Source organism: Myotis daubentonii, chromosome 8 (assembly GCF_963259705.1).
Source record: "Myotis daubentonii chromosome 8, mMyoDau2.1, whole genome shotgun sequence".
Classification (NCBI taxonomy): domain Eukaryota; kingdom Metazoa; phylum Chordata; class Mammalia; order Chiroptera; family Vespertilionidae; genus Myotis; species Myotis daubentonii.
Window position 1 is genome coordinate 72,484,969 of NC_081847.1, and position 25,083 is coordinate 72,510,051.

A 25,083-nucleotide genomic window follows, 5' to 3' on the forward strand; every position below is an offset into this window, starting at 1 on the left:
AGGATCTCCTCTTTTCACTATACATTTGGTTGATGGTTTCACCTTCTCTTATCAAGAAAATGGGGCCAATAGGACACTTCAGTTCGCACTCCTCTAAGCGGCTGCATAGTCTCTTTCTCTTTTACCTCACTGAGAGAAGGGTGCTTTCTTTCCACCCACCCTGCTTCTGCCTTTTTCGGACCCACCAATGTCAGTTATTTCCTCTCTCTTTCCCACCCTTCCACCTCTTACTTCCATTCTGGATTTTTTCTGGTTGCCCTTAATTATGCCATGACCTTTCCTGTGTTTGGAAGGGGGCACTACTTTGGCTCCATATCTTGTCCCTGCCACTTCTTGCATTCTCCTCCCAGTCACATCCGAAATAGTTCACTTGTCTCAGCACAATCCCTCACCTTCCACTCCCTTCTCCACCCACTGCAGGATGGCTTGGAACACCAGCATTCATCCTAAATTACTCTTGCTTGGGTCATGAGTAATCTTATAGACACTGAATCCACTTGGAAAATATGAGTTTGCATCCTACTTGACTACTTAGCCACACCTGTCACTCTTTTGTTATTGTTGTTAATCCTCACTTGAGGATATTTTTTCCATTGACTTTTAGAGAGAGTAGACGGGGGAGGGGGGGAGAGAGAGAGAGAGAGAGAGAGAGAGAGAGAGAGAGAGAGAGAGAGAGAGAGAGAAGAAAGAAAAGAAAGAAAGAAAGAAAGAAAGAAAGAAAGAAAGAAAGAAAGAAAGAAAGAAAGAAAGAAAGGAGCGAGGGAGGGAGGGAGAGAGAGAGAGAGAGAGAGAGAGAGAGAGAGAGAGAGAGAAAGAAAAGAAAGAAGAAAGAAAGAAAGAAAGAAAGAAAGAAAGAAAGAAAGAAAGAAAGAAAGAAAGAAGAAAGAAAGAAAAACAGGTGGTCTCCCTGCATGGGGATCAAGCCTGCAACCTGTAATCTAGGTACATACCCCTGACCATAATCGAACCTGGGACCCTTCAGTCTTCGGGCTGATGACCTGTCCATTGAGCCAAACTGGCTAGGGCCACACCTGTCACTCTTCACCAGACCTTCTGGGTCCTCCCTTTGCTGCTGTGATGACAGCTCACCTTCCTGGTTTTCCCTTGCCTCTCTGAACACAGCCTCTATTTTTCAGTGTCTTTGTTTTCCTCCTATTTGTTAATATTGGAGTTCCGATGGGCTTAGTCCTAGACCTACTTTTTTTTGTTGCCCTCTACATTCTTACTACAATATCTATTCCCTGCCCATGGTTTTAATTTCTAAACATTGGTCCCAGTCTCATATATCCAACACCGCAACTCAAAATTGCCGCAAGGGCACATACACGCCTCCAATGAAGTATGGCCCGATCCTGGGGATCACCTGCCTGCCTGCCTGATCACCCCAACTGCCTCTGCCTGCTGGCATGATCGCCCCTCATTGCCCCCCCCCCCCGCTGGCCTGGTCACCCCTAACTGCCTCCCTGCCGACCTGATCACCCCTAACTGCCTCAGCCTGCCGGCCTGATCGCCCAACTGCCCCCCCCCATAGGCCTGGTTGCCCTCAAATGCCCCCCCACCCCCGCCTGCGGCTCCTTTCCCAAACTAACTCTCCTCTGAGCTTCTTCTCTATGAACAACACTCTGACCCACTCCAGTTCTATAAAGCAGAAGAGCTGGGTCTTCCTTAACACCTCTCTCCATCTCTTCACCCTTATCCATCACCACCAATTCACATTAGTTCAGCACCCCCAAATCTCCTGCACGTCCTCTGTATACCATCACCCTGGTCCAAGCTACCATATCTACCCCCTCCCCAAGATGGTTTTTCTCCTCCTGCTCTTGCCCTCCCAGAGATATCCACCCCACTCAATACACACCCTCCCCTTTGCCTTTGCCCTAGTAACTTCTACTTACCCACTGACTTGAATTTATTTTCACATATTATCCTGATTTGCCAGACTGGTTTTTCTCTGCTTGTTATAATTCTCCTGACACCTGCACTTTATCTCCAAGTCCTGATAACAATTTTAAGAATTTAATTGTGAGTGTAATTATTTATTTAATGTCTGTCTCCCTTTTCAGAACACAGCTTTAGCAAGGATTTGACTCTATCTTTCTTAGCCATTGGTGTATCCCTAGTGGACCACCGCCATCCCCTTGGTCATATTAAAGAGTCAATAAATATTTGTGGAAAGGATGAATGGTTAAGGAAAAGCAATAAGAGATCTGACTACTCTGAAGCTTCTACATACCTAAAAGATTTTAAAAGCAAATGAGAAACTGACAAAAATATTTGTAACTTATGCAAAACAGCTTATGTTCTTAAAAACAGATTATAATTACCAGCTCATAAAACAATGATGAACAAAAATGAAGAGCCATACAGGGAAATGAGCACAGGGTATAGAGAGGATGTTCATGAAAGAATCAATGCAAATGGCCAATTAAGCTGAAAAACAAATCCACTCTCTCCAGTATTCTAAAAAAAGATACACACACAAACACTTATTTTTTTAAATAGTCAGTGGTGGCAGAGGTTGAAAATCGGCATATTTTTCTGTTGGGGATCCCAGAGTTGTACCAACTTTCTGGTAATATGGTAATATATATCAAAAGCCTTTAAAATAAAATAGTTCATCTATGTTGGCTCAATAGATTGATTTCTAAAAATGTGTCTTAGGGACATCAGAGTTTCATGCAAATACTTACTTATAAGAATGTTCATCACAGTGTTGCTTATAATCATAAAGAATTTAAGCCAAATGTAATGCCAGTGGTGGCTGGAATGGGGCCTGTCCTTCCCTAGGCAGCCATTAAAACACATGGCCCCAAAGAACATGTAAAGGTTTTTTTAAGTGTGACTTGTTTGGCTATAAAAGAAGATCACAACACGAAATGCACAGTAGGAGTTTAATTTTTAAAAATAGGTATATGCATAGGCATAAAAATATCTCCAGTTCTGGGGAATAGGAGTGATTTTGTTCTTTTCTTCTTTAAATCTTTTTGTATATTCTTAATAGTCAACAGATCCTGCGTATCGTGTCCATAATGAGAAAAACTAAATATATTTTAATTTAACAATAGGGAACTGATTGCAACATATGGCCAAGGCTCTATCTAGAGAGGCGAGCGTGGTGATTAAGAGTATATGCTTTGAAACTCACAGTTAGGTATTCAGTTCCCTCATTATAATTTCAGAGCCATATGACCTTGAGCGAGTTACTTGATTCTCTTAGCCTCAGTTCCCTTCTCAGCGCAAAAGAGATAATCAGTACTGGGCAGAGCTGGTTTGGGGCTTCAATGAAATAATGTATGTAAAATTCTGATCAAAGAGTAAGCACTTCATAAACGTACCTGCTTTTATAAGGCCAACATATAAATAGGTCCCGTAATGCTTTACATGAATTCAAGATTCCCTTGGGGGTTATAAAGAAGTTCGGGGAATTATTTATTTTGTGGTTCAGCATCTTGCAGGCTGTCACACGATGGTGGGGTCCCGCAGGAGGATGCTGGCTGGGAGACGGGCCTGGGTACCCAGCAGCCTAGGAAAGGTTTTGCTCATTAGGGCAAACTGCTGGCATAGGTCATTTATTCCCCTAGTTACCCAACCAGCAAATGGTTACTAAGCATCTACCGTGTTCCAGACATTGGAGGCTCAGCAGCGAGACGGCCTAGCTGCCTCCCCGGAGCATGGCGAGCTGCTTCTAATTGGATTGAGACTTCAGGGCACGTAGTTCCCGATGGATTCAGCTGAGGAAGCACTTCCTGTAGCTGGAGAAAACTGGGCAAGGTTTGGCAAGTGAAGCTCACTTTGCATTCTGCAAATACCAGTCCTAAGGCAAGAGTCTAGCCCCAGAATCCCACGTGCTGGCAGGACTGGGGGGACCTACAGATGTCCTCCAACCCTGGTCAGGTTTAGTTCAAGACCAGACTTGCTCGGTCTGCAGGTCAAAAGCCATCAGGCTTCCAAGAGAGGGGTGAAGAAACTATGGCCTGTGGGTCCGCTCCAGCCCATTGTCTGTTTTTAGAAATAAAAGTTTTGTTGAAATGAAGCCATGCCCATTTATTTATGGATTGTCTTAGGCTGTTTTTGTGCTACAAACACAAAGTGGAGTAGTTGCAACAGGGGCCGTATGGCTCACAAAGCCTAAAATAATGATTATCTGACTCTTTACAGGAAAACTTGGCCAACTCCTGTTCCAGGTCAGTGAGGCTGGGGACATGAGACGGAAGGCGGCATCAAGTTCCTAACCTTTCCCTTCTGCAGTTCCAGGTGCTGTTCCTCTAGAGTCCATCCAAGGGGGGCCGTTTGAGGAGAAGATCTACATCCAGTGGAAACCTCCCAATGAGACCAATGGGGTCATCACGCTGTACGAGGTAAGGAGGCCCCTTTGGCTGTATCTCTTGTCAGGCTCCATTCTATTGACTTCAGCCTGAGGCCGGCGAACACCTGCTCTGTTCAGAGCTCCACTGAGGGCATAAAGGGGAGTGAGACACAATCACCGACACGGTGGGAAGAAAACGCAGGGCATACTGTTGTGCTGTCATGATAGCCCCGATGACCAAGCAAATGGGCATGCGATGCATTGAAGGGATTCTCGATTGCTTCAGCAGAGGTTTCAGGACACAGGGAGCTGGGCTGTCCTGGCATGGCCAAGAGGACCCAGGCCTGGCAAGCAGTGGTTACGATTCATCCACAATACTCGCATGATGCCCATGCTACCCACACCAGTCCCTGGGCTTCCAAAAGAATCCCACCGTCACTCCCTTCCCTGGGGGCACATGATTCCTGAGCTGTAACGTTGCTCTGGGGACCAGGCATTCTTTATTGTCCTCCAAGGGATGCTGTCCCGGGATTAGCAGGACCTTATAGCAGAGATGGAGCCGATCCTCCGCAGGCAGGAAGGACTCATAAGCCAACACAATGCAGCTTCCAAAATACTTTCAGAATTAGAACGCGCTGTATAGAAGTTCACTGCAAAACAAGAACAAACTCAACTTTGATAAGGCTGATAGAGCTCATTTCTAGTATTGGACTATGGCCAGGATTGATCCTCCGCCACTTACTTGCTATGTAACCTTGGGTTTATCCGGTAGCCTTTCATTTATATTTATAAGCGTATATAAATATATGTTTGGTACGCTGGCATTTAGAAATCTCATTAATAAATGTTAGCTCTCATCATTGCATAAAAATGAGAAAACTGAGACTCAGAGTGGTGAAGTGAAAAGACCAAAGTCACGTGATGGCACATTCATGGATCTTGAATTCAAGTGCAAGTGCCTTGCCCCTTCGTCAGCGTGGTCCGTGGACCAGTCGCATCAGCAGTGCCTGGGGGCTGGTTAGAAATACTTCATCTGAGGCTTCACCAGAGCTCCCAAATCAGAGTTTCTGTTCTCACAAGATGCCTGTTTGTGATTCACGTGGGCATTGGAGTTCGAGAAGCACTGCTGTAGACCAGGAGTCTTTAGAGAGTTTTGACACTTGATAAAGGAGTGTGTCCTCCTGAGAAGAGAGATGGGGAGTTCCCTCTCCCGCCCACCATGCTGGGATCAACCCAATTCTGCTCCAGACAGGAAGCGGGAGCCCTTGCTTTTAAAGACATTTATAACAGAGTATATGTTTACGAGGCAATTTCCAAATTTAATTAGATGAAACCAATTTGATTTTTAAAATTAGGTTCTTGTTGTAATTGTAGAGAGAAATCCATAAATTAAAAATCACCCTCTCTGGCCTCAAAAAGTATATTTTGTGACAAAGAAAAATAGGATAACACAAATGGAAGAGAAATTCAAGATTGTCTCCCTCTTCTTAAGTTCAACCTTGAACTCAGCAAAGTCAAAAGCCAAAAACGGAGAGGTATAGGTGGGTTGTAATGGTCTAATACTATAAATATTGTTAAGCAGTGCAGGTCCAAGCACTATATATTGTGTTAAGATTACATTTTCTTCTCTATGACTCCAACTTTCAACCTCTGGGTCTGTCCTTGGACAGTTTTGCATGCCCCCCCCCATAAAATGAGTGGCTTTGATTCTGTCGCATTCTGTCTCTGGGCTTCAGTCTTCTCGTTGTCATATGAAAGTGCCAGACTGGTCCAGTCTCCAACTGGGCAAGAATCAAGAGAAAAATAAATGTATGTCAAACCAACAAAACCAAAGGTTTAAAACTCATTTTGGAGTCGCTCTACTGTTGGAACCTTGCCTGTGGCCAGTCACTGAAAGCAAAGAGGTGATGACACTTGGAGAAAAATGGCTAGTGCAAAGGCCCTGGGGTAGAAATGGCTTTGGCATGTTTGACAAATAGGAGGTCAGAGTGACTGAAGCTTTGTGAGCGTGAAGGACAGTGATAAGACCATGGGTGGGCAGGGGCAGAGTGGGTGCTTTATCCAGAGAATAAAGAGCCCTAGGAATCATATTTATATTCTTAAACAATTACCTGGCCGGTGTGTGGCTAACTGGCTGTGGGTACATCAGCATCTTGGGGACATCTGAAGAGTGTGCCAGGAGGCGAGGACATTTCCATCATCTATGAAATTGCAATGAGAGCTCGGCTTTTTATTGGAAGACCTTGTGCCCAGGTAGAGATGTGGAAACTTTGTCACATCTGCCTCTTTCCTGCTGTAACTCGGGTTAGGAATCAGACCATGGTCTCCGATCTCCAGGGACCTATACTTTAGTGGGAGACGCAGAATGCCCTTCTCGATCACAGAGTGGCAGGCGGTGCAGAGTTAGGTCACGCCAAAGGCCTCATGTCCACAGATGGGCATCAGACATGCAGAATCTCAGGCCCCAGCCCAGTCCCCCTGAACCAGAGTCTGTGTTTTAACAAGATCTTCTGGTGATTCATGTGCACATTGAAGTGTGAGAAGCACTGGTCCAAGAGACATTCTAAAACCTCATCGTCTGGATCTGGAAAGTTCCGCCTGCTGAAAAGCAGTGCAGTCCTTGGATGAATAATGTGGCCATTGAACGATCTGAGTGATGTCCCTGCTCGCATGGGGCCCACAAGCTGAGTATTTTCACCAGGAGTGGGAATCAGGCCGTTCCCACAGACGCCGCCAGCTCCCTGCTTGGGTTTTAGTGGACCTCAGTGTTCCTCAGGCGGGGCAAGTGTGTGAAGAGAGTGGGTATGGCTTTTCCCGTTCTGACTGCTCTTGTGAACAGCACAGCTCCCCACAAATAGGCCATCAACCCTGCAGACAGGCACTTACAGCCTGGATGTGGACGTGGGGGACACGGCCCAGCCAAACAGTTGTTTAACGACTCCTCAATAAAATCACTCCCAGACAAGCTGTTCAGAGTTCATGAAAAACAGTAATCAATATGTGTCTGAATTCAATTAATTGTGCTCATCTCTATCCAAAAATAAAAATCACGCAGTGTGAGGGAATTGGGCCAGAAGATGTTACACCAGCAACGGGGTTAACGAAGTGTGAAAATATTTAAAATTCAGACATGGGAAGCGTCCCTCTAAGCTTTTCTGTTTAGCAGTCAAAATCACCAAGTTTCTAATTACAGTGTATAAATCTGAGAAGCTTAAAGGGAATGAGCGGGCCCTAATGAGTCAGGAATGGGTGTCTTGATTATGCTAGAGTTGATTGACATTTATCTGGTGAGCTATTCTAGGCGCCTGGCGTTCAGAATTGAATAAAACACACACTCTGCCTCAATAACATAAGGCGGCGTTCCTGTGTGGGAGTGCCTTTAAAAGGTACGATGGGGTCGGGGGGTGGTCAATATTTTTGCAGCATGCAGATGGTGTGCGAGTGTACTGGGAGTGCATGGCAGGAGGGCTGGGCGCGAGTTCTGAGACAGAGGAGTTCTACCAGGGACTGGAGCAGTCACACACTGATGGAGAGAGGGACCAGTGGCACACAGGAGCTCAGGAGCAAGCACTCAAAGAGAGAGGCCCATAGGCGGTACTGGCTCAGGTTGGATGTCAGACACACTTTCCTCCTGTCCTTGAACTCGGCCACTATGGCCACTCAGAGCTCACTGACCCCAGACATGCTCATGGCTCTGGTCCATAGAGCAGCAATGGGATGAGGGGTCGGGGGGAAGTGATCCTGATGGGTAAGAGGTAGTGCAGGCAGGAAATGACTAACACAGCCCAAAGCAAGAATTTGCATAAATCAAACTGGATCTACATTAATTAGGATACACAATTTGCATAATGCAGGCTGCTATTGGGTATAACTTGAGCCAGGCTGGTAACTAGGATAAAAGCTCTTGTTTCTTTTGAATTGTTTAAGCCAGAAATGTGGGAATTCTCTGTTTCCCTCACCACTTGCCACAACATCGAATGCTCTAGAAAGTTCGATTTACTTCTGCCAGAGAAGACACGAGTTAGGTCACATGGCCGCATCTGAGCACTCATCTCTTACCGGGACCATTTTAGGACCTTGCTGCCCACCCCCCACTGATGCTTCCCCTAGTCCACTTCTCCCCCTTCAGCCAGACCCAACACCCTAAATGTAAATCTAATCCGGGCACTTCCCTGCTTTGGCTTCATCTTAACTCTAGGGCTCTGAAGGACCTGGCTGCTGCTGGCCTCACTAACGTCCTCTCCTGCCCTTCCCCCCATTGCTGTGTGTGTAGCAGCCCCTGCAGCCTTCTAGCATTTTCTCAAGCTCACCCAGTTCTTAGCAGCTCATAGGACTTTGTGGATTCAGTCCTTCTGCCTACAAGAGTTTTTACTTTACACTTCTCATTCTATGCCTCTCCTTCATATTCTGCGCCTCCAGGAGGCTTTCCCTGCCCACTCTCCACATCACCCGGCATTCCCTACCATCTTCACACTCTGCACTGGTTTTGTTGTTGTGCTTCAGTATCATCCAGCCTCCTCCTGGACGTTTAGCCCGTCATGGGCCGTGTGACTATTATTCTGGGTTGACTTAGTGGTGCCACAGTGCTCCGATATGAGGTTCAACATTATTCTGAATGTTTCTGTGATGCTGTTTTTGGATGAGATGGCATTTAAGTGGACTCGAAGTAAAGCAGATCAACCTCCTTAATGTGGGTGGGCCTCATCCAAGCACTTGAAGGTCAGAATAGAACACAAGACTGAGCTCCCCTGAGCAAGAGGGAATTCTACCTGCAGATGAGCCTCAGACGTAAACTGTGACGTTAGCGCTTCCCTGTTTCCCCAGCCTGAAAGCCTTTGGTCTTGAACTTAATACTTGCCATATTTGTTTTTTCTTTTTAGTAGCATATCCTGGGGAGGGAAGAGAGGAGCTTTCACATGTGCTCAGTAAATATTCCTTGGCTGACTATGTGGATTCATGCTTCAGCTTAACAAGGAGTAACGGTGAAAGTTGTGTTCTAACCAATTTAGTAGTTCTAAAGCCCAGCTGGAGATTGGAATCATACCTTGGGAGCCTCCCAAATGTAGATAAATATATAGGTACGTCGATACATAAATGGATGATGGATGCATGCCTGGGCCTCATTGCAGTCCAGATGAATCTGAATCCCTGGGGGGTGGGAGGGTTCTATCCATGTGGGGTTTTTATTAGTTCCTTGGGTAATTCTAACATACATCCAGAGTTGGGAGGAAATAAAATGAATTCACTTAATCTCTTTTGCTACGTTATCCTAGCCAAATGCCCCTAATTGAACAGGCGGCCCTGTCTTCATTCTCACTCTGCCAGAGTCCAACTCTGTCAGATAGGACACCACAGGCAACTCACTCAAGCACAGGTGGGTGCTAGGTGCTGGTTTTTAAAGGTTTGAGTTCAAGAGGCGTTGGCTATTTCTCCTCAAGGTTGCTAACCAGATAGTTCGTGGAGTAAATGGAGACACACAGGGCCGTATCATTCTGTCAGTTCCCTTTGCATTTTGCTAATGGCATCTTGCAACACTGATTCTGAGCCCACCACAGACCTTACCTTATAGATCTGTTCCCTTCTCCTGTGTCGTAGAAATCAGTCCTGTTGTTTATTTGTGAGATTAAAAAAGGCATATGCACACACAAAGTGTAATAGATTTTGCCCAGAGGCCTCCCCTAAATCTTAAGAGTCAGGGCCCTGGGATGTCTAGGAGCTGTTTTTCCTAATCCTCAGCCCATCACTCAATCTCCATAGGATGTTTCTCGTCCAGAGACCTGAAAAGTGCAGGCATCCCTGAGTAGATGCCAGACTCGGGTCCACTGGGCTGACAGACAGGCTGACAGGTGTTTCAATAGGAACGGCCTGAGGTTGAAAAGAATGATTTCTGGCACTGGGCGTCTGCAAGGACGGGGAGTTGTGTGCTGAAGTAAGTTGCATTTATGTAAGTGAGACCATTACAGCTGTCTGTCATCCACTGGAGGAATATCAAGAATGCCTATATGTTTGCCTCTGGGTGGTTTTATTTTATTTTTTTTCCTTTTTGCTATTACAACCTGTTTGCGATGGAGCCAGGTAACTTGACAGTAGGAATCAACAGATGCATAACGCTCGTTACCCAAAGAACAGCAAATCACGTTCTCCTGGCAAGGAGACATTCCTTGCACGAAGCATTAATCATTCAGCTCCACTACAGGAAAACAGCAGAGGTTGCTGCATGGCAAGTACTCCTGCAGGGTGCGCATGTGGATAAGTAGGTTTGTCTTGCTGTGTGTGGTGCATAAACATGTATGTTTGTGAGTTTATGTAGTTGTACACTGGCGTGTATATGCACATGTGGATTTATGGGTCTGAGGCAGGCATGGGTGAATCCTTCATGATTGGGCTGTACCCACATTCTCAATTGCATCTTCGGAATTGCTCTATTTCTTTGGAGAGTTAACGATAGGGGGTGTCATAGACACCACACTATGTCTGTTTTCTCCTAGACTGGAGGAGCTAGGTCACCTCACATCCATGACATAGATTCAGATGTCACAGGAGAACTCCCTGTTCCTTCAATAAGCTCCCAGCTGTTTCTCGTGAACTTCTATCATAATTATCTGTTAGAACTTTTGATAAAGGAAAATTTTGCATTAAAAAACATCTGTAGTTTGCCCTGGCCAGTATGCTCAATGATTAGAGTGTCAGCCCACACACTGAAGGATTTAGGTTCGATTTCTGGCCACGGGCACGTACCTGGGTTGCAGGTTCGATCCCTGGCCCGGTCAGGGTACATGTGGGACACAACCAAGCAATGTCTCTCTCCCATTGATGTTGCTTTCTTTCTCCCCTCCTCCCTTCCTTCCTCCCATTCTAAAAAACAATAAAAAAATGGAAAAAATAAAAAAATGGAAAAATATCCTCAGGTGAGGATTAACGATAATAATAATAATAATCTGCAGGCTAAATTTACTGCTGGGCATGTACAGTTTTCCTAGGAGAGTGGAGGGAAGGAAACGAAAAGGTAGTTCTGCGTCTGGCACAGCCTGGGTTCTCCTCACAGTCCTTGCAGGGGGGGGAACTATGTTTGGGGCACTGTGCACCCAGCAGGCTTTGTAGAGAAACAGCCCATACATCTGAGTGGAACCCTCTCTCTGGCTGTGTGTGGTCCTTTCAGTGAGCTCTGCCCCGAGGCGGTGTATAAGCTGCCAAGGGTGTCTAAACATCATAAGTTGTTCTCCTTTCATCTCAGATGTTTTACCTGAGTCGCAGACTCCCTTTGGAATTCCTCCAGGACTGGGCAAGGCAGCATGGACCTGCCGCTTTCAGCTGGCCAGCCCTTCTATATGTATTTTGGTCAAAAGAGCTCTGTGTTTGGGACCTAAATGAAGGGTGTTTGCGAGTGTTCACCCACCATGGGACATTGGGAGCCTTTACTGGGATGTCTCTGGAGACTGGAATTCAAATTTATGATTCAGAGATTATGCTCTCATCAGACTCAAGAGATGGCAGATGGCATTCCCTCCTCTCCCGCTGAGTCAATGGTCCTTTATTTGACTACCTAAAATTTATCCAAGTGCAGGGTGTTGGCCTACATAATTATGGACTCAATGCATACATACTTAAATGCATATGCATGCCTCTACATACATACATACATACACACATACATACCTACATACCAGTTCTTCTTCAGAGGCCTTCAAAATATATGTCATAAAAGTCATCATTGCTTTCCTGGTCTCCTTTTTATTCCATGCATATGTTTAGTGCACATGTGTCATTACAAATCAAATCATGAAGTGTGCAAGGAGGAAATTGATTATTGACATTTGGTTTTCCATAGTGATCCCCTTTCCCTACCTGGGCCTTGTTTTCTACACCAGTGACCTGGAAGAATTGGACCAGGTAGATTCAAAGGCTCCTTCCTGCTCTGACCTATCATTCAGGTGCCCCAAATGGAAATGATCTTACTCCTAGATTCATGAAACACTTTCCTCATTGGTTTGTTTGTGGCCTTCTTTTGTATGTATTTATTTCATTTTTGTAACAACACACCAACTACCGGGACAACCAGAACTTTTTGCAATAGCTTGTATCTGTTTATGAGGTCCTCCAATCTCACCCTCCTGACTCCTGCCATCCTGAATCATGTATATAATTCCTTTTTATGTAGTTTTACTACCTGTATGCATTCCTTAAGGGCATACTATTTTGCTTTATCAGTTTTTTAACTTTAATAAAGGATTCTGAGTTGTATAAAATCTTTTGGCACATTTTAATTCCATATTTTGTGCTAACAGTCATTCCTATCCGTGAGTGCTGCTGTAGTGCATTCATCTTGACTGCTGCATAGTATTCCGTCCTGCGAAGACATTAGAACACATTTATACATTATTCTTTGATAGGTATCTGGGGTTGCTTCCAGTATATTGCCTTTATCAACAGTGATGATATAAGCATCTTTGTACATACCTTCTATTGCATATGTGCAAAATAGTTTCTTGAGTTTATATCGAAAAACTAGGTATATGGTCAATGAATGTTGAACTTCACAAAAAGGAGAAAAAAAAGAGCCAAGCTATTTTCCAAACTATTCTCACCAATTTACACTTATGCCAGCAAAGTATAAGAGCTTTAATGATTCCAAATTCTCTCCAGTATCTGGTATTGTCAGCATTCTTCCTTTTGGCTACTTAAATCGGCATACAATGGCATCTCCTCATTGTCTTGCTCTGTATCACCTCAGTCATTAGCAAGGCTGAATATATTGTAGTATATTAGTTCCTCATTTATATTTCCTTTTCTGTGGGATGTCCATTCATGTCTGTTGCCCATTTTTCTATGGGATTATTTGTCCTATTTTTATTGATATTAGTAGTTCTTTATGTATTTTGAATACTGTTTTGTGAGTTACATATGTAACTTGCCATTTTTACTTTCTTTAAGAGATTATTTGATGACAAAAGCCCTTGGTTATAATATAGTAAATTTTATCAGTCTTTGCGTATATAGTGAGCACATTGTATTCTTAAGAAGCTGTTCCCCAAACCAAGGTAAGAAAGACCATTTCCTAGAGTGCTACTAAAAAATGTGTGGTTTTGCTAAGTTTAAGTCCCTAACCTATCTGCTCTTAATTGATGTGAAAGGAGTGAGAATGGGGTACAACATTCGTTTTTCCTGTGTGGATAAATACCTTTCTCAGGCCCTTTTAAGAATAGTCCCTCTTTTCCCTTGATCTGCCAGCCATATCTGACCTGTGCTCAAATTCCTCATATGCATTCATTCATTTCTGCGCTCTCCATCCCACTGGCTACCATGCATTACAGCCACATACAGTCATCACAGTTATAGCTCCCCCTTACTCCAGATCTCTACCAAAGCAGACCCCCCCTCCTCCTTCTTCTTCAGAAACATCGTGGCTATTCTTGCCCATGGCTCTTTCATTTAGAATCCACTTATCACATTTAATGCAAACCCCTGTTGTAGTTTTGATTAGAATTGCATTGAATGCGTAGAACAAAATCGGGGGTAACTGACATCTTTACACAATTGAATCTCTCTCTCTTAAATCTCTCTCTCTCTATTATTTAACTTCTTTTTAATGTTTCCCAGAGTTTTATTACCTAACTTATGGAGAGATTGCATTTAACATAAAATCCAAACTGGTCACTTAGGTCCAAAAGACCTTGCATCTTGCATTCTCTTTTTCTCTCTAGTCTCAAGGACCTTCTTTTGTATCCTTTATAGGATGGATATATATCCTATATCCATCCATGTGCCCAGGTCCCTCCTGCCTCAGGCTCATTGCTCATGGAGTTCTTAGGTACCTGAAAGCTCTTCCACCTCGTCTTCCATAGCCAATTCATTCACATACTGCAGGCGCCAACAGGCGTGCTGCCTCCTCAGAAAGGCCCTCCCCAACAGTCACAAAGTCGACTCAGCCACTCACCACTGTTCTCTATCACTGCTTTCATTTCCTGAATAATATGCATCACAATTACTAATCATTACATACAGGGTGGGCAAAAGGAGGCTTACAGTTGTATGTAAAACATGGAGTTTATTCTTTGATTAGTATTCATTTATTTTGCATTATTTATTATTATTAATAACCCACTTTTGCCCACTCCTATATTTATTTATGAGTGCATCTCCCTGTATGGTAGGTGCTATGAAGGCAGGACCCACATCTATATTACTCACCATTGGAGAACCCAGTGTCTGGAAAACAGAAGCTCAGTTCATTTATTTATTTTTTTATTTTTTAAGCTTTATTTTATTGTTTAAAGTATTACATATAGTATTACATATGTCTCCCTTTTCCTCCATTGGCCTCCCCCCAGCCACCCCCACCCCCCAGGACATGCCCTCACCCCCTAGTGTCTGTGTCCATTGGTTATGCTTATATGCATGCATACAAGTCCTTTGGTTGATCTCTTACCTTCCCCCTTCACCGCCCCCCCCGACTTCCCACTGAAGTTTAACAGTTTGTTCGATGCTTCTTTGTCTCTGTATCTGTTTTTGTTCATCAGTTTATAATGTTCATTATATTCCACAAATGAGTGAGATCATGTGATATTTATCTTTCTCTGATTGGCTTATTTCGCTTAGCATAATGCTCTCCAGTTCCATCCATGCTATTACAAATGGTAAGAATTCCTTCTTTTTTTACAGCAGCGTAGTATTCCATTGTGTGGATGTACCACAGTTTTTTAATCCTCTCATCTGCTGATGGGCACTTAGGCTGTTTCCAAATCTTAGCTATGGTGAATTGTGCTGCTATGAACATAGGGGTGTATATATCCTTTCTGATTGGTGTTTCTAGTTTCTTGGGATATAGTCCTAGAAGTGGGATTACTGGGTCAAATGGGAGTTCCATTTTTAGTATTTTGAGAAAACTACATATTATTTTCCACAGTGGCTGTACCAGTCATTTATTGATTTGTTGATGATAGCCATTATGACAGGTGTGAGCTATCTCATTGTCATTTTGATTTGCATCTCTTGGATGATTAGCAACTTTGAGCATGCTTTCATATGTTTCTCGGCCTTCTGCATTGTCAACTTTCGAAAGGTGTCTATTTAAGTCCTTTGCCCATTTTTTGATTGGGTTGTTTATGTTCTTTTTGTTAAGATGTATGAGTTCCCTATAGATTTTGGAGATTAGTCCCTTATCGGATATAACATTGGCCAATATGTTCTCCCTATTTTTTTTTTAATGAATGAAGATTGAGAGGTTCCATTCGATCTGATGTACAATGATAGTCAGGAATAACTCTCAGCTTCAGTTAGCCCACAGATATGACAAATACAACCATATAAAACCATAAGATTGTATCCTATGTCCTTTAATAATCTATAATAGTCTACCTGAGGTTCCAGTTACCACTGAGCTTACATTTAATTCACAGAACCCAACCACTAATAGGTACACTTATCAAGATTAGGGATCTGTTTTTCCCAAGTACCTAAAACAGGACCTGGCATTAAGCACTACTCAATATATATCTGCTTAATGAATAAATCTGGATTCCAAACTTGTATCAAAATTAAGGCAATAGCTATAATAGATATTTAAATATTCTTTATGATTGCTTGATTTAAAAAAAAATAATTTATCCTGTGTGAATGTTAGTGGCATCACAACAACATTATATGGTGCCAGGAAGATGGGGAGTGGAAAGTAACCCCTATCTTACTCCCTCACACTTCAACAGCTTCCATGGGTTTATTTTTTTCTAGTCCTTGTGCATTTACTGGTACATCTTGTGCATGATTATGGCCATATTGCGAAATTTGAATGTTCACTATGTTGAACATTTTTCCATTTCAATGTGATGTATTTAACTTCTCCATTTCCTGGTCCTCTGATCCCCAGGCACACAGGCCATACTTTGCTTCCCAGTCATTCTGTTTTGGAGTGAGTTGATTGATTTTCCTAGATGTAAGACAGAAGTTTAGGGTAAAAGGGTGGCCTGGGTCTCTCTAAATAGCTGGTTAGCAAAGTTTGAACATCTGCTCTCCTTTTCCTTCTCAGCAGATTTGTCAAAGCAAGCAGAGGGGTTTTCATGCCTTCCACTGGTCACAGAACTTCGCTCAAAATACTGTATCTCTCTGTTCAGCAGGAATAGACCTAAGGGAGGGGCACAGAACAATATGTCCAAATTTGGATGGAAATCTATAAACCCAAAGTTAGAAGTGGTGGTCATATTTTCCTCCTTGTATTAAAGTTTGAGTCTCAATTTGCTTATTTGCTAACAAGTGGAGATCAATGTGGAGCACATGTGTGTTCCATGCCTGCCTAATACCAATCCCATGACAGATCAATAATCAATCAGGGCATGTCCTTCCACTGACCTCTGACATGGCCTTGGAATCTCTCTCATAGCATGCTTGGTGATCATTTCCAATCGAATGGAATGGGAATAGCATTCAGGATGAGGCCTACCTACCTTCCCAGCCTGTTTTCAGTGCACCGCTGTGGGGTGGGTGAAGCTCTGTATCAGTGGTTCTCAACCTTGGTTGCACATTAGAATCACCTGGGAATCTTTTTAAAATCCTGATTTCTGGGCCTCATCCTCCAGAAATTCTGTTTCTTTGTTATGGGGTGGGGCCAGAACATTAGTAAGTAACAAAGAAACAAAATTTCCGGAGGATGAACCCCAGAAATCAGGATTTTAAAAAGATTCCCAGGTGATTCTAATGTGCAGCCAAGGTTGAGAACCACTGCATTCACTCATAGCTTTGTCCTCCAGAAGCTGTTTTTACTGCACTTACTTGTTTTATTTTGTTCGTTTTTCTATACTCTGAGCATGTTTCAGTTTTAGATCTTTTTTTACAATAGTTATATTCTTAACAAACTCTGTTGCAATGCCTGCTGGGACCTCAGCATTATGGACCAATCCTATATAATAAAAGCCCAGCGACTGAATGACAGAATGACCAGAACAACCCGTCGACCAGTCGCTATGATGTGCACTGATCACCCGGGGGCAGACCCTCAATGCAGGAGCTTTCCCCTGGTGGTCAGTGTGCTGACCGGGATGAGTGGCTGACCTGGATGAGTGGCTGCTCCCACTGCGAACCCCAGGCTGGCGGGCAGAAACCCGGGCTGCGATTGTCACCTCCTCGCCCCAGGCTCCTCCTTGCTCCCTGCTGCCTCCTCTAAACTCCTGCAGTCTGCACAGCACCACCGCCACTGGACTCACAGAGCTGACCAACCCCGGAGGCTGGGAGGCGGGTTCGTGGCTGCTGCAGGACTGAGGCCTACTCCACTACCTCTCAGTGCTGTTGTCCTTGGGCCCAGCTCAAACTGGGTCCCCTGGACAGGTGAGCGCTCTGGCTCCACAGAAGATGCTGGACCAGGGAGCAGCCACTCAGAGGGCGGGTCCACAGCTGCTCAGCTTACTGGGATGAGCAGCGCTCCCACAGTGGGCCAATCCCCGCAGGCCATGCCCCCCACCAGTGCACAAATCCTGTGCACCGGGCCTCTAGTAAGAAGATAAAACAGCTGGTCTCAGATTCTGGGGAAACTTCCCAGGTACTCCAGCCCCACTGGGCAGCTGTGTCCGGTTGCTAGTAGATTGAAGCACAGTTCAGATATGTCTGTATCAAACATGGCAAGTTAAGGGGACTAGAGATGTTGGAAATTAAGACAGACAGCAGGCATAGTTTCCTGAGGGTCCACCTGTCTCCAGGAAGACCCTCAGGAGTATACAGAGGTGCAGAGAAATGCTCCGTCCTGTGTAACCCGCTGGGTTCAGCAGTCTCCCAGGAGAAACTGTTAGGCACACCCGTGGCTGTGTTTTCCCCAGGCTCCTGAGTATCAAGATCTCACTAGCTGCAGCTGTTGCTATGCCCTCAGCCCAAAGTGAAGCTTGGACTTCAAAAGACCTACGGAGATTGTATCTAGGTAGGTGTGGGCAAGGTGGGTGTTGAGAATAGCCTTGGCCACTCCCTTCTCTCCAGCTGTTTGGTCCCTGAATGAGATGGACTTGTGCTCTCCCTGGAGCCTTCAGGAACTGGCCCCAAGAGCCATGGTCTAGGACCCTAGTCCTGCCACTCCTAGCATCAGGCATGTTGTACTCGGTGAGGCTTAGCTGCTCTCTTTGTCCTTTCCCGCCTTCTGAGTAAATGTGCTATTGGCAATGCTGTAAGGCAGTTCTTTCTAATGACTGTGCTGCTACTTGGAGTAAGGGGCCAGTTCTGTGGAGGGAGGAAGATGCCAGAGGTGAGAAAGTCTAACTAATCACCCATCGAGAGAGTTTTCGTGATTGTGACTAAAACACAGCAGCACCGCAGGAACACGGAGAGCGCACAGAGCCACGGGACCACAGAGCACGTGCAGGGCCCCAGGAACACGGAGCATGGGTAGAGGTTTCAAGACAGTATTGGAACTGCCCTTCAGGATCATATAGTATATCACCAGCTCTGTGCACTTCCCACCAACAAATGCACTCTGTAATTTCAGACTTCCCCAGGAATTTTTTATAACAATATTACAGAAAGTCTGGGTATAAGGGGACAGCATCACCTATAATCGCTTCTCCTAGCACAATTATTCTGCCTTGTATTTTATCTCTGTTAATATGCATGCATCTTTCACCTACCTAATTACAATTACATAAAATTTGCTATCGTACTTTTTCATTAAGTGTTTTATCACAATCATGAAGCTCTTATAGCACCATGGAAACAGCTTATCTTTTTTAATGACGGCATAATTGTCCATTGAGTGTACATATACTCTAGTTTACTTATTCATTCCTCTATTGTGTTTCCATATTTCTGATAACTCTGTAATGAACCTCGTGCATATGGTGGCATTGTGTCCCAGTAGAAAGAATATGGCCTTCCGATCAGATGGACCTGGATTCAAATCCCAGTTCTAACATTAACTAGATGGAAGGCTTTTGGGCCAATTAACGCTCTGAAACTGAGTTATCTTATGTGCTTAAACTTTTAAAAATTCATGTAAGAGAATTAGTATTCAAGCCTACAATTTAGGAGTATTGTAAGAATTAGCTATACAGTAATTCCTCACTTAACATCATCAATAAGTTCTGCAGCTTTAAGCGAAATGCATTTGACAAAACCAATCTTGCCATAGGCTAAATGATAGAAACAAGAGTTAAGTTCCTATAGCATCTCATCAACATTATAAGATAGTGATACTGAACAAAATGATGTTATTTGAGGACCTGCGGTATGTTGCAGTCATAGCTACCTAGCAGCCATTCAATGTCATGGTTGTTTTACTTTCTCCTCTACTTGGTGTACTTGGTGTATTTCTATGTTAGAAATTCCCCCCCATGAAATTACAGGGTTGAAGAGTCACTTTTGTGACTCTCGATATATATTGACAGATTGTTCTCCAAGTGTGATCATGTGCTTTGAGCCTCGTGGTTTTTTAAATGCCAATCACTGTGTCTGGGAAGCAGGCCTTTGGCAGCTCACCAGAGATTTATGTCAGCTTTCATGATGCCCTCAGAGCAGGCGGATGTGTGAAGAGCTTATCACATGTTGGCAGATCCATTTACGCTCTCCAAGGACATGCCAGAAACACTCTTGCTTCAGCAACTCATTGCTCACTTCCCCTCCCCTAGGCCCTTTAAGTGCCTTGGCCTTCAATAATCTCCAAGAAGGTCCTGGGGACCCCATGGAACTCTGAGCTGGAGGACTCAAAGCAAGGTTCCCAGAGGCTCTGCCACCAGCGGACTGTGATACATCACCAGTCACACCTCCCACAGCCTCAATGAGCTCATCTGTGAAAGAGAAGTTTGAGGCATTTGGGCTCTGAAGCCAAACCACTAGGAGTGTGTTCTCCTGTCATCAGCATCCTCTGGGAGCTCTTCAGAAATGCACCATCTCGGGCTCCACCCCAGACCTGCTGAGGCAGGGTTGGCATTGTTATAGGGTCCCTAGGTGACCTCTCTGCACATTAAAGTTTGACAAGCGCAGCATGAAATTACCTGTGAGCCAAGATTTTCTATCCTGTTGGGAACATCTGGGAGCCCCAATTTTAGAACCATGGTCTCCCTGCACTAGGCCTGCACTGAGTCAAGAATTCCCTAACCTGCATGAGGTTCCTCCCCTGCCCATCTGTGGACTAGATGCCACTTCTTATGGGTCAGGGTCATAGCAACCAATACTTTCCTCCCTGAGGGGCCAGAGCCATTTTGCTGAAACACAGATCTTACTAATCACTATATTCCCTAAAATCCATCCCCAGATCCCAATGTCTCTCAAGATAGAATCTGAATCATTTTGAAGTTGACCAGCAGGTTCCTCAATGAATGGCCTCCCCAGCATCCTCTCCTGTTTTTATTCCCGCCTCCCCAAATCCACAGGCTTTACTTGTCATCCATACCACACTGTCCTTGTCCTCGTCTTCCCTTTCTCTAGGATGCTCTCCCAATGCCTCCCTTCTTAGAGTGAAGTCTGTGAGCCCCTCCGCACCTCAAGGGCTCGAGGACCCTTTCAGGGAGACTGTTTCTCTGAACCACCTGGAGGAGAGCTTCCTTCTTGTTATGTTACGATAGCACATACTGCCCTGTGCTCTGATTGCTTAATTTCTATATCTGTATACAGTGAGGCTCAGAATTCTCAGACTTCCAAGAGCATATTTCATTCCCTGTTGAGATTCTAGGACCTGGCACCTGGTAGCCCTCCATGGAAGCCAGTGGCGCGGACAACTTCCCTTCCACTCTCAGTCTCCCCACCCTTCTCTGCCTGCCCTCTGGCTCTGGAGATTGACTCTCAGACATCACTGAGCTGCCTTGCCTTTTTCGCTTCTGTTCAGCTGAAGGGCTCCCTGCAGCAGATAGAAGGTGGGGAGAAAGGAAAGGTCGTTATTGCTCAGCTCCCTCAGGGAAGGTCCAGGCTCCTCTCAAGGTGGCCTTCTGAGTTCTGGGACCTGCTCCATCCTCCATCCATCTCTCCCGTACTGAACCTCCACCCTCTCCAACTATGCCTCCTTTCCCTCACCCTGCCAACAGGGTCAACACTTCCTCCTTGAATTATCCATCGTTTCCTGCTGGGACCCCACTGAGACCCCTGTCACCATTGCCACGTACCATTCAGAGTGGACTTGATCTCAAGCCCCAAAACTCCATCAAGCAAGGATGATCCCCATTAATATGGAGGCTTAGGGAGACGATATAATTTGCCAAAGATTGCACAACTAGTAAGTAAAATCTGAATTCCTGCCACGTTGGATTATAAAACCTATCCACTTAACTAGTCAGCCATAGTGCTTCCTCCACAGGCACTCAATGATCATGGAATCGATCTGAACTCCCAGTCATGGTCAGTCCACCTGACTGGGATGATCAAGAGCTCGCAGATGGGACTTAAAGAGGCAGCCTTGAGACAGAGAGGGAGACAGAGGTCTGGAGCCAGCTAGAACTGTCTTCCCAGCTAGAACAGTCTTCCCAGCTAGAACTGTCTTCCCAGCTAGAACTGTCTTCCCAGCTAGAACTGTCTTCCCAGCTAGAACTGTCTTCCCAGCTAGAACTGTCTTCCCAGCTAGAACTGTCAAGTCTTTGAGGAGTGCCTTTCAGTCAGAACAAGGGCCGGAGCAGGGAGAGATCAGGTGGGGACACATGGGGGAGCTTCATGGTCCTCAGCAGAGGTGGTTTCATCATCATGATTCTGTTTGCAAATCCCATTCAACCTGAATATCTCTGCAGCTGAGTGGACGCATTCAAAGTGTTGACCTCCCCTCTTATGCAGCTGAATGGCGTGCATGACCCAGTGGCTTCGGGAGGGTTCTGACATGCGTTTCTGACACAAATATGCCCTGTCTGGTATGTCAGCATCAAAGGAAAATTGCAGGAGGCAAATTGGGTTAATATGTCTCAATACTGGTAAAAAGTGTCCCATTTCAAATCAATTTTGAGCTGGGCCAGTGTGACTCAGTGGTTGAGTGTCAACCCATGAACCGAGAGGTCACCAGTTCAATTCCCAGTCAGGGCACATACCTAGGTTGTGGGCTACATCCCCAGTAGGGGGCATGCAGGAGGCAGCTGATCTATGTTTCTCATCTTTGTTTCTATCTCTCTCTTCCTCTCCCTCTCTCTCCAAAATCAATAAAAAACAAACATTTTCTTTTTCAAGTCAATTTTGCAAAAAAAACACAACACAAACACTACTTTTCAAACATCTGCAGAGCAATGTCAAAATGGGCAGAGCTCCCTATAAACAACCATGGCAGTTTATGAAGTTTCACATTTTTAAATCAATTATTATCTTTAAATAACAAAGGAAACCTATCCTGGGCCATAGGATGACGGCTTCTATCATCAAAGTGTGGGCAGCAGTGCCCAGTGACCAAGTTCAATTTGTGGTTTCAATCCCAGGAGAGCAAGTCCACCCCCCAGTGGTCACCCCTCACCCTCGGGGCAGTGCCTCTCCTATGGGCGTCCTTGGGATCCTGCGCCTGGATGTCCACACACTTATGCTCGGGGGTGTCCAAGTGTTTGAGCTTGAGAAATACTGGAAGATGAAAAGACTTTTCCCTTTTCTTTTTCTTTTTTTTACACTTTTTGCTCCAAAGTGACTTTTAAAGAAGTCTTTATTGTTGAAAGTATTACATATGTCCCCTTTTCCACCCCATTGATCTTTTCTGGCCCTCCCCTGCTCTCGCTCCCAGGCCTTCACCACCCTAGTGTCTGAGTCCCATGGGTTATGCATAAATGCATACAAGTTCATTGGTTGATCTCTTCCCACCCACCCACCCTACCCTGCCTTCCCTCTTAGAGTCTGCAGTCTGTTTCATGCTTCTATGTCTCCGAATCTATTTTTGTTTAGTCCTCAACTCCCATGGTACTTTTTTAAGCTTAATAAATTCTTGTTATTGTAAGTGCTCAACAGAAAGTTCTAGAAAGGAAGCAAAAAGAGAGGACAGGAGGGAGAGTAGATCTGACCATCCAAATCAGCTGCTTGCCAACCTAGCTGAGCTTTCAAACCAGAGCTTTGCAAAGACAGGGAGGTCGGGGTCCTCCTTAAAGATAATGAGTCAGAGTCAGGGGCAGGGCCAGGCAGTACTTATAATTGGAACCCAGGAGAGCCCCTTGTGCAGCCAGATTTTAGAGCCACTGTGGGGAATCTCTCTGGACTACCTTGGCCCTGGTTGGGGTCTCACCTTCTCTAAGACTCCTGCTTCCAGCTCCTGCTTGATCTTCCTGTGCTTGGTCATCTTTCTCTGAAATCCACCTTTCACATCAACCATGAGAGCAACTTATTAAATACACAGGCCAGCAAACGTGGACAACCTTTCACCAGCAGAGCGGAGTGTGGGCTCTTCAATGGAGCACCTGGGCTGCTCCCTGACCCCCATGTCCTCTTTATTCTCCTTCCTGGACATCTGCTTCCATCCCTGTGTTTCAACTGCACTGAACCACTCACTGGCAGCTCCATGCAGAAGCTGCTCTTTTCCTGTGAACTTGTTTATGTTGATACTTTGCCTTCAAGCCCCCTCTCCTTCACCCACTTCCTGTTCGCTGGGGTAATACTTGCTTGTCAGTCATCTCAATTGTTACCCCTTTTCAAGAATTTCTTTTCACCTCCTCCAAGTGGTATATGCACTCCCCCATGCATTATTCTGTCATTACATTGTAGTGGGGTGTGTGTGTGTGTGTGTGTGTGTGTGTGTGTGTGTGTGTGTATCTCAAGGCAGAGACTTTGTCTTATTTACCAGTTTCCACAATACCTAGAACAATGCCTGCCACATGGTGGATGCACAGTGGGATGACTTTATTTGTCCTTTCTTTCCCCCCAAAATTAATCTGTCCAATTTTAGCTGGAGCATTAAGTTACTTAATGTCAAAGAAATATGGAAAAGGAAAACTCGCCCATTTTCTTTTGCCAAGTTCTCTTCTATCCTTGGCTGTCCACCTAAATCCATCCTCTTTCTGCATGCCTCACAGACATGCCCCTCTCTGTAGCTTGGGATTCTCCCTGCGTAATATCTTGATGCCGGCTCAGATTCCCTCCTGCATTCTTGCCTTGAAAATAATGTTGCTAACGGCTGTTTGATGTCTGTGTCCTCACCTGGAGAAGAACAAAATACCCCTGTGGCTGCAGTGGCCAAGTCTATTCTGCCATGCCCAGGAGCACTGCAGTTCACTATGATTGCGCTGCGCTTGGCGTGGTCTGATGGCTGCCACATCATCCCCATAGACGTGAATCGGATGACACCAGTCAGTCATGCCAGAATGTCAGTCACCGTGTACATGAGAAAGTCATCCCCAAATCAGGCCCTGAGTTGGTCGTCGTGCCTGCGGTTGAGGCTTTTAAAACACAGTGTTCCCTCTCTACCACCGGCACAGTCCATTGAACCAGAATCACTCAGATGAGGAGCCCGAGGGAGGCATGAGTTGTCAATTACTAACCCAGTGTTTCCTGCCAGAGGCTCAGGAACCCATTGGTGGGAGTCATATATCCTGACCTATAGGAGTCCTAGGGTGGCAATGCCCTTGGTATAAGCTTGAAAGCTGCAATGCTGGCTTTAAGTTTCTATTAGTAAATTGAGGGTATTTGTTTGCACAGAGAAAGTGCACCTGTGACATTGGATTCCAGCTGAGGAAAGCAAGGTTTTCTTTGTTGATGTTGGGAAAAGCCTGAGTGTCCAAAGTCACTGATATGGCAGGAACAAATATGTTTCCTGAGGCAAAAAGCCACTTTGAGATGGGTCCCTTCGGCATTTCGATAACATCTGGTGAGTTCAGCAGGTGCCAAATGAATAGGGACACATAGGGGGCTACATTGGAGTTTAGCACAAACTTTAAATT

The 25,083-nt window shown here is 44.9% G+C and overlaps 1 protein-coding gene across 8 annotated transcripts in view; it reads left to right on the forward strand.

The window, feature by feature from the left end:
* The window catches only part of PTPRT (protein tyrosine phosphatase receptor type T), a 960,656-nt gene that overhangs the window by 629,682 nt on the left and 305,891 nt on the right, over positions 1 to 25,083 (forward strand). For all 8 annotated transcript variants that reach the window (XM_059707048.1, XM_059707051.1, XM_059707049.1 and 5 more), the window contains exon 9: positions 4,249 to 4,358. In XM_059707048.1, coding sequence (XP_059563031.1) covers positions 4,249 to 4,358 — 110 coding nt within the window. The remainder of the gene's footprint in view (positions 1 to 4,248; positions 4,359 to 25,083) is intronic.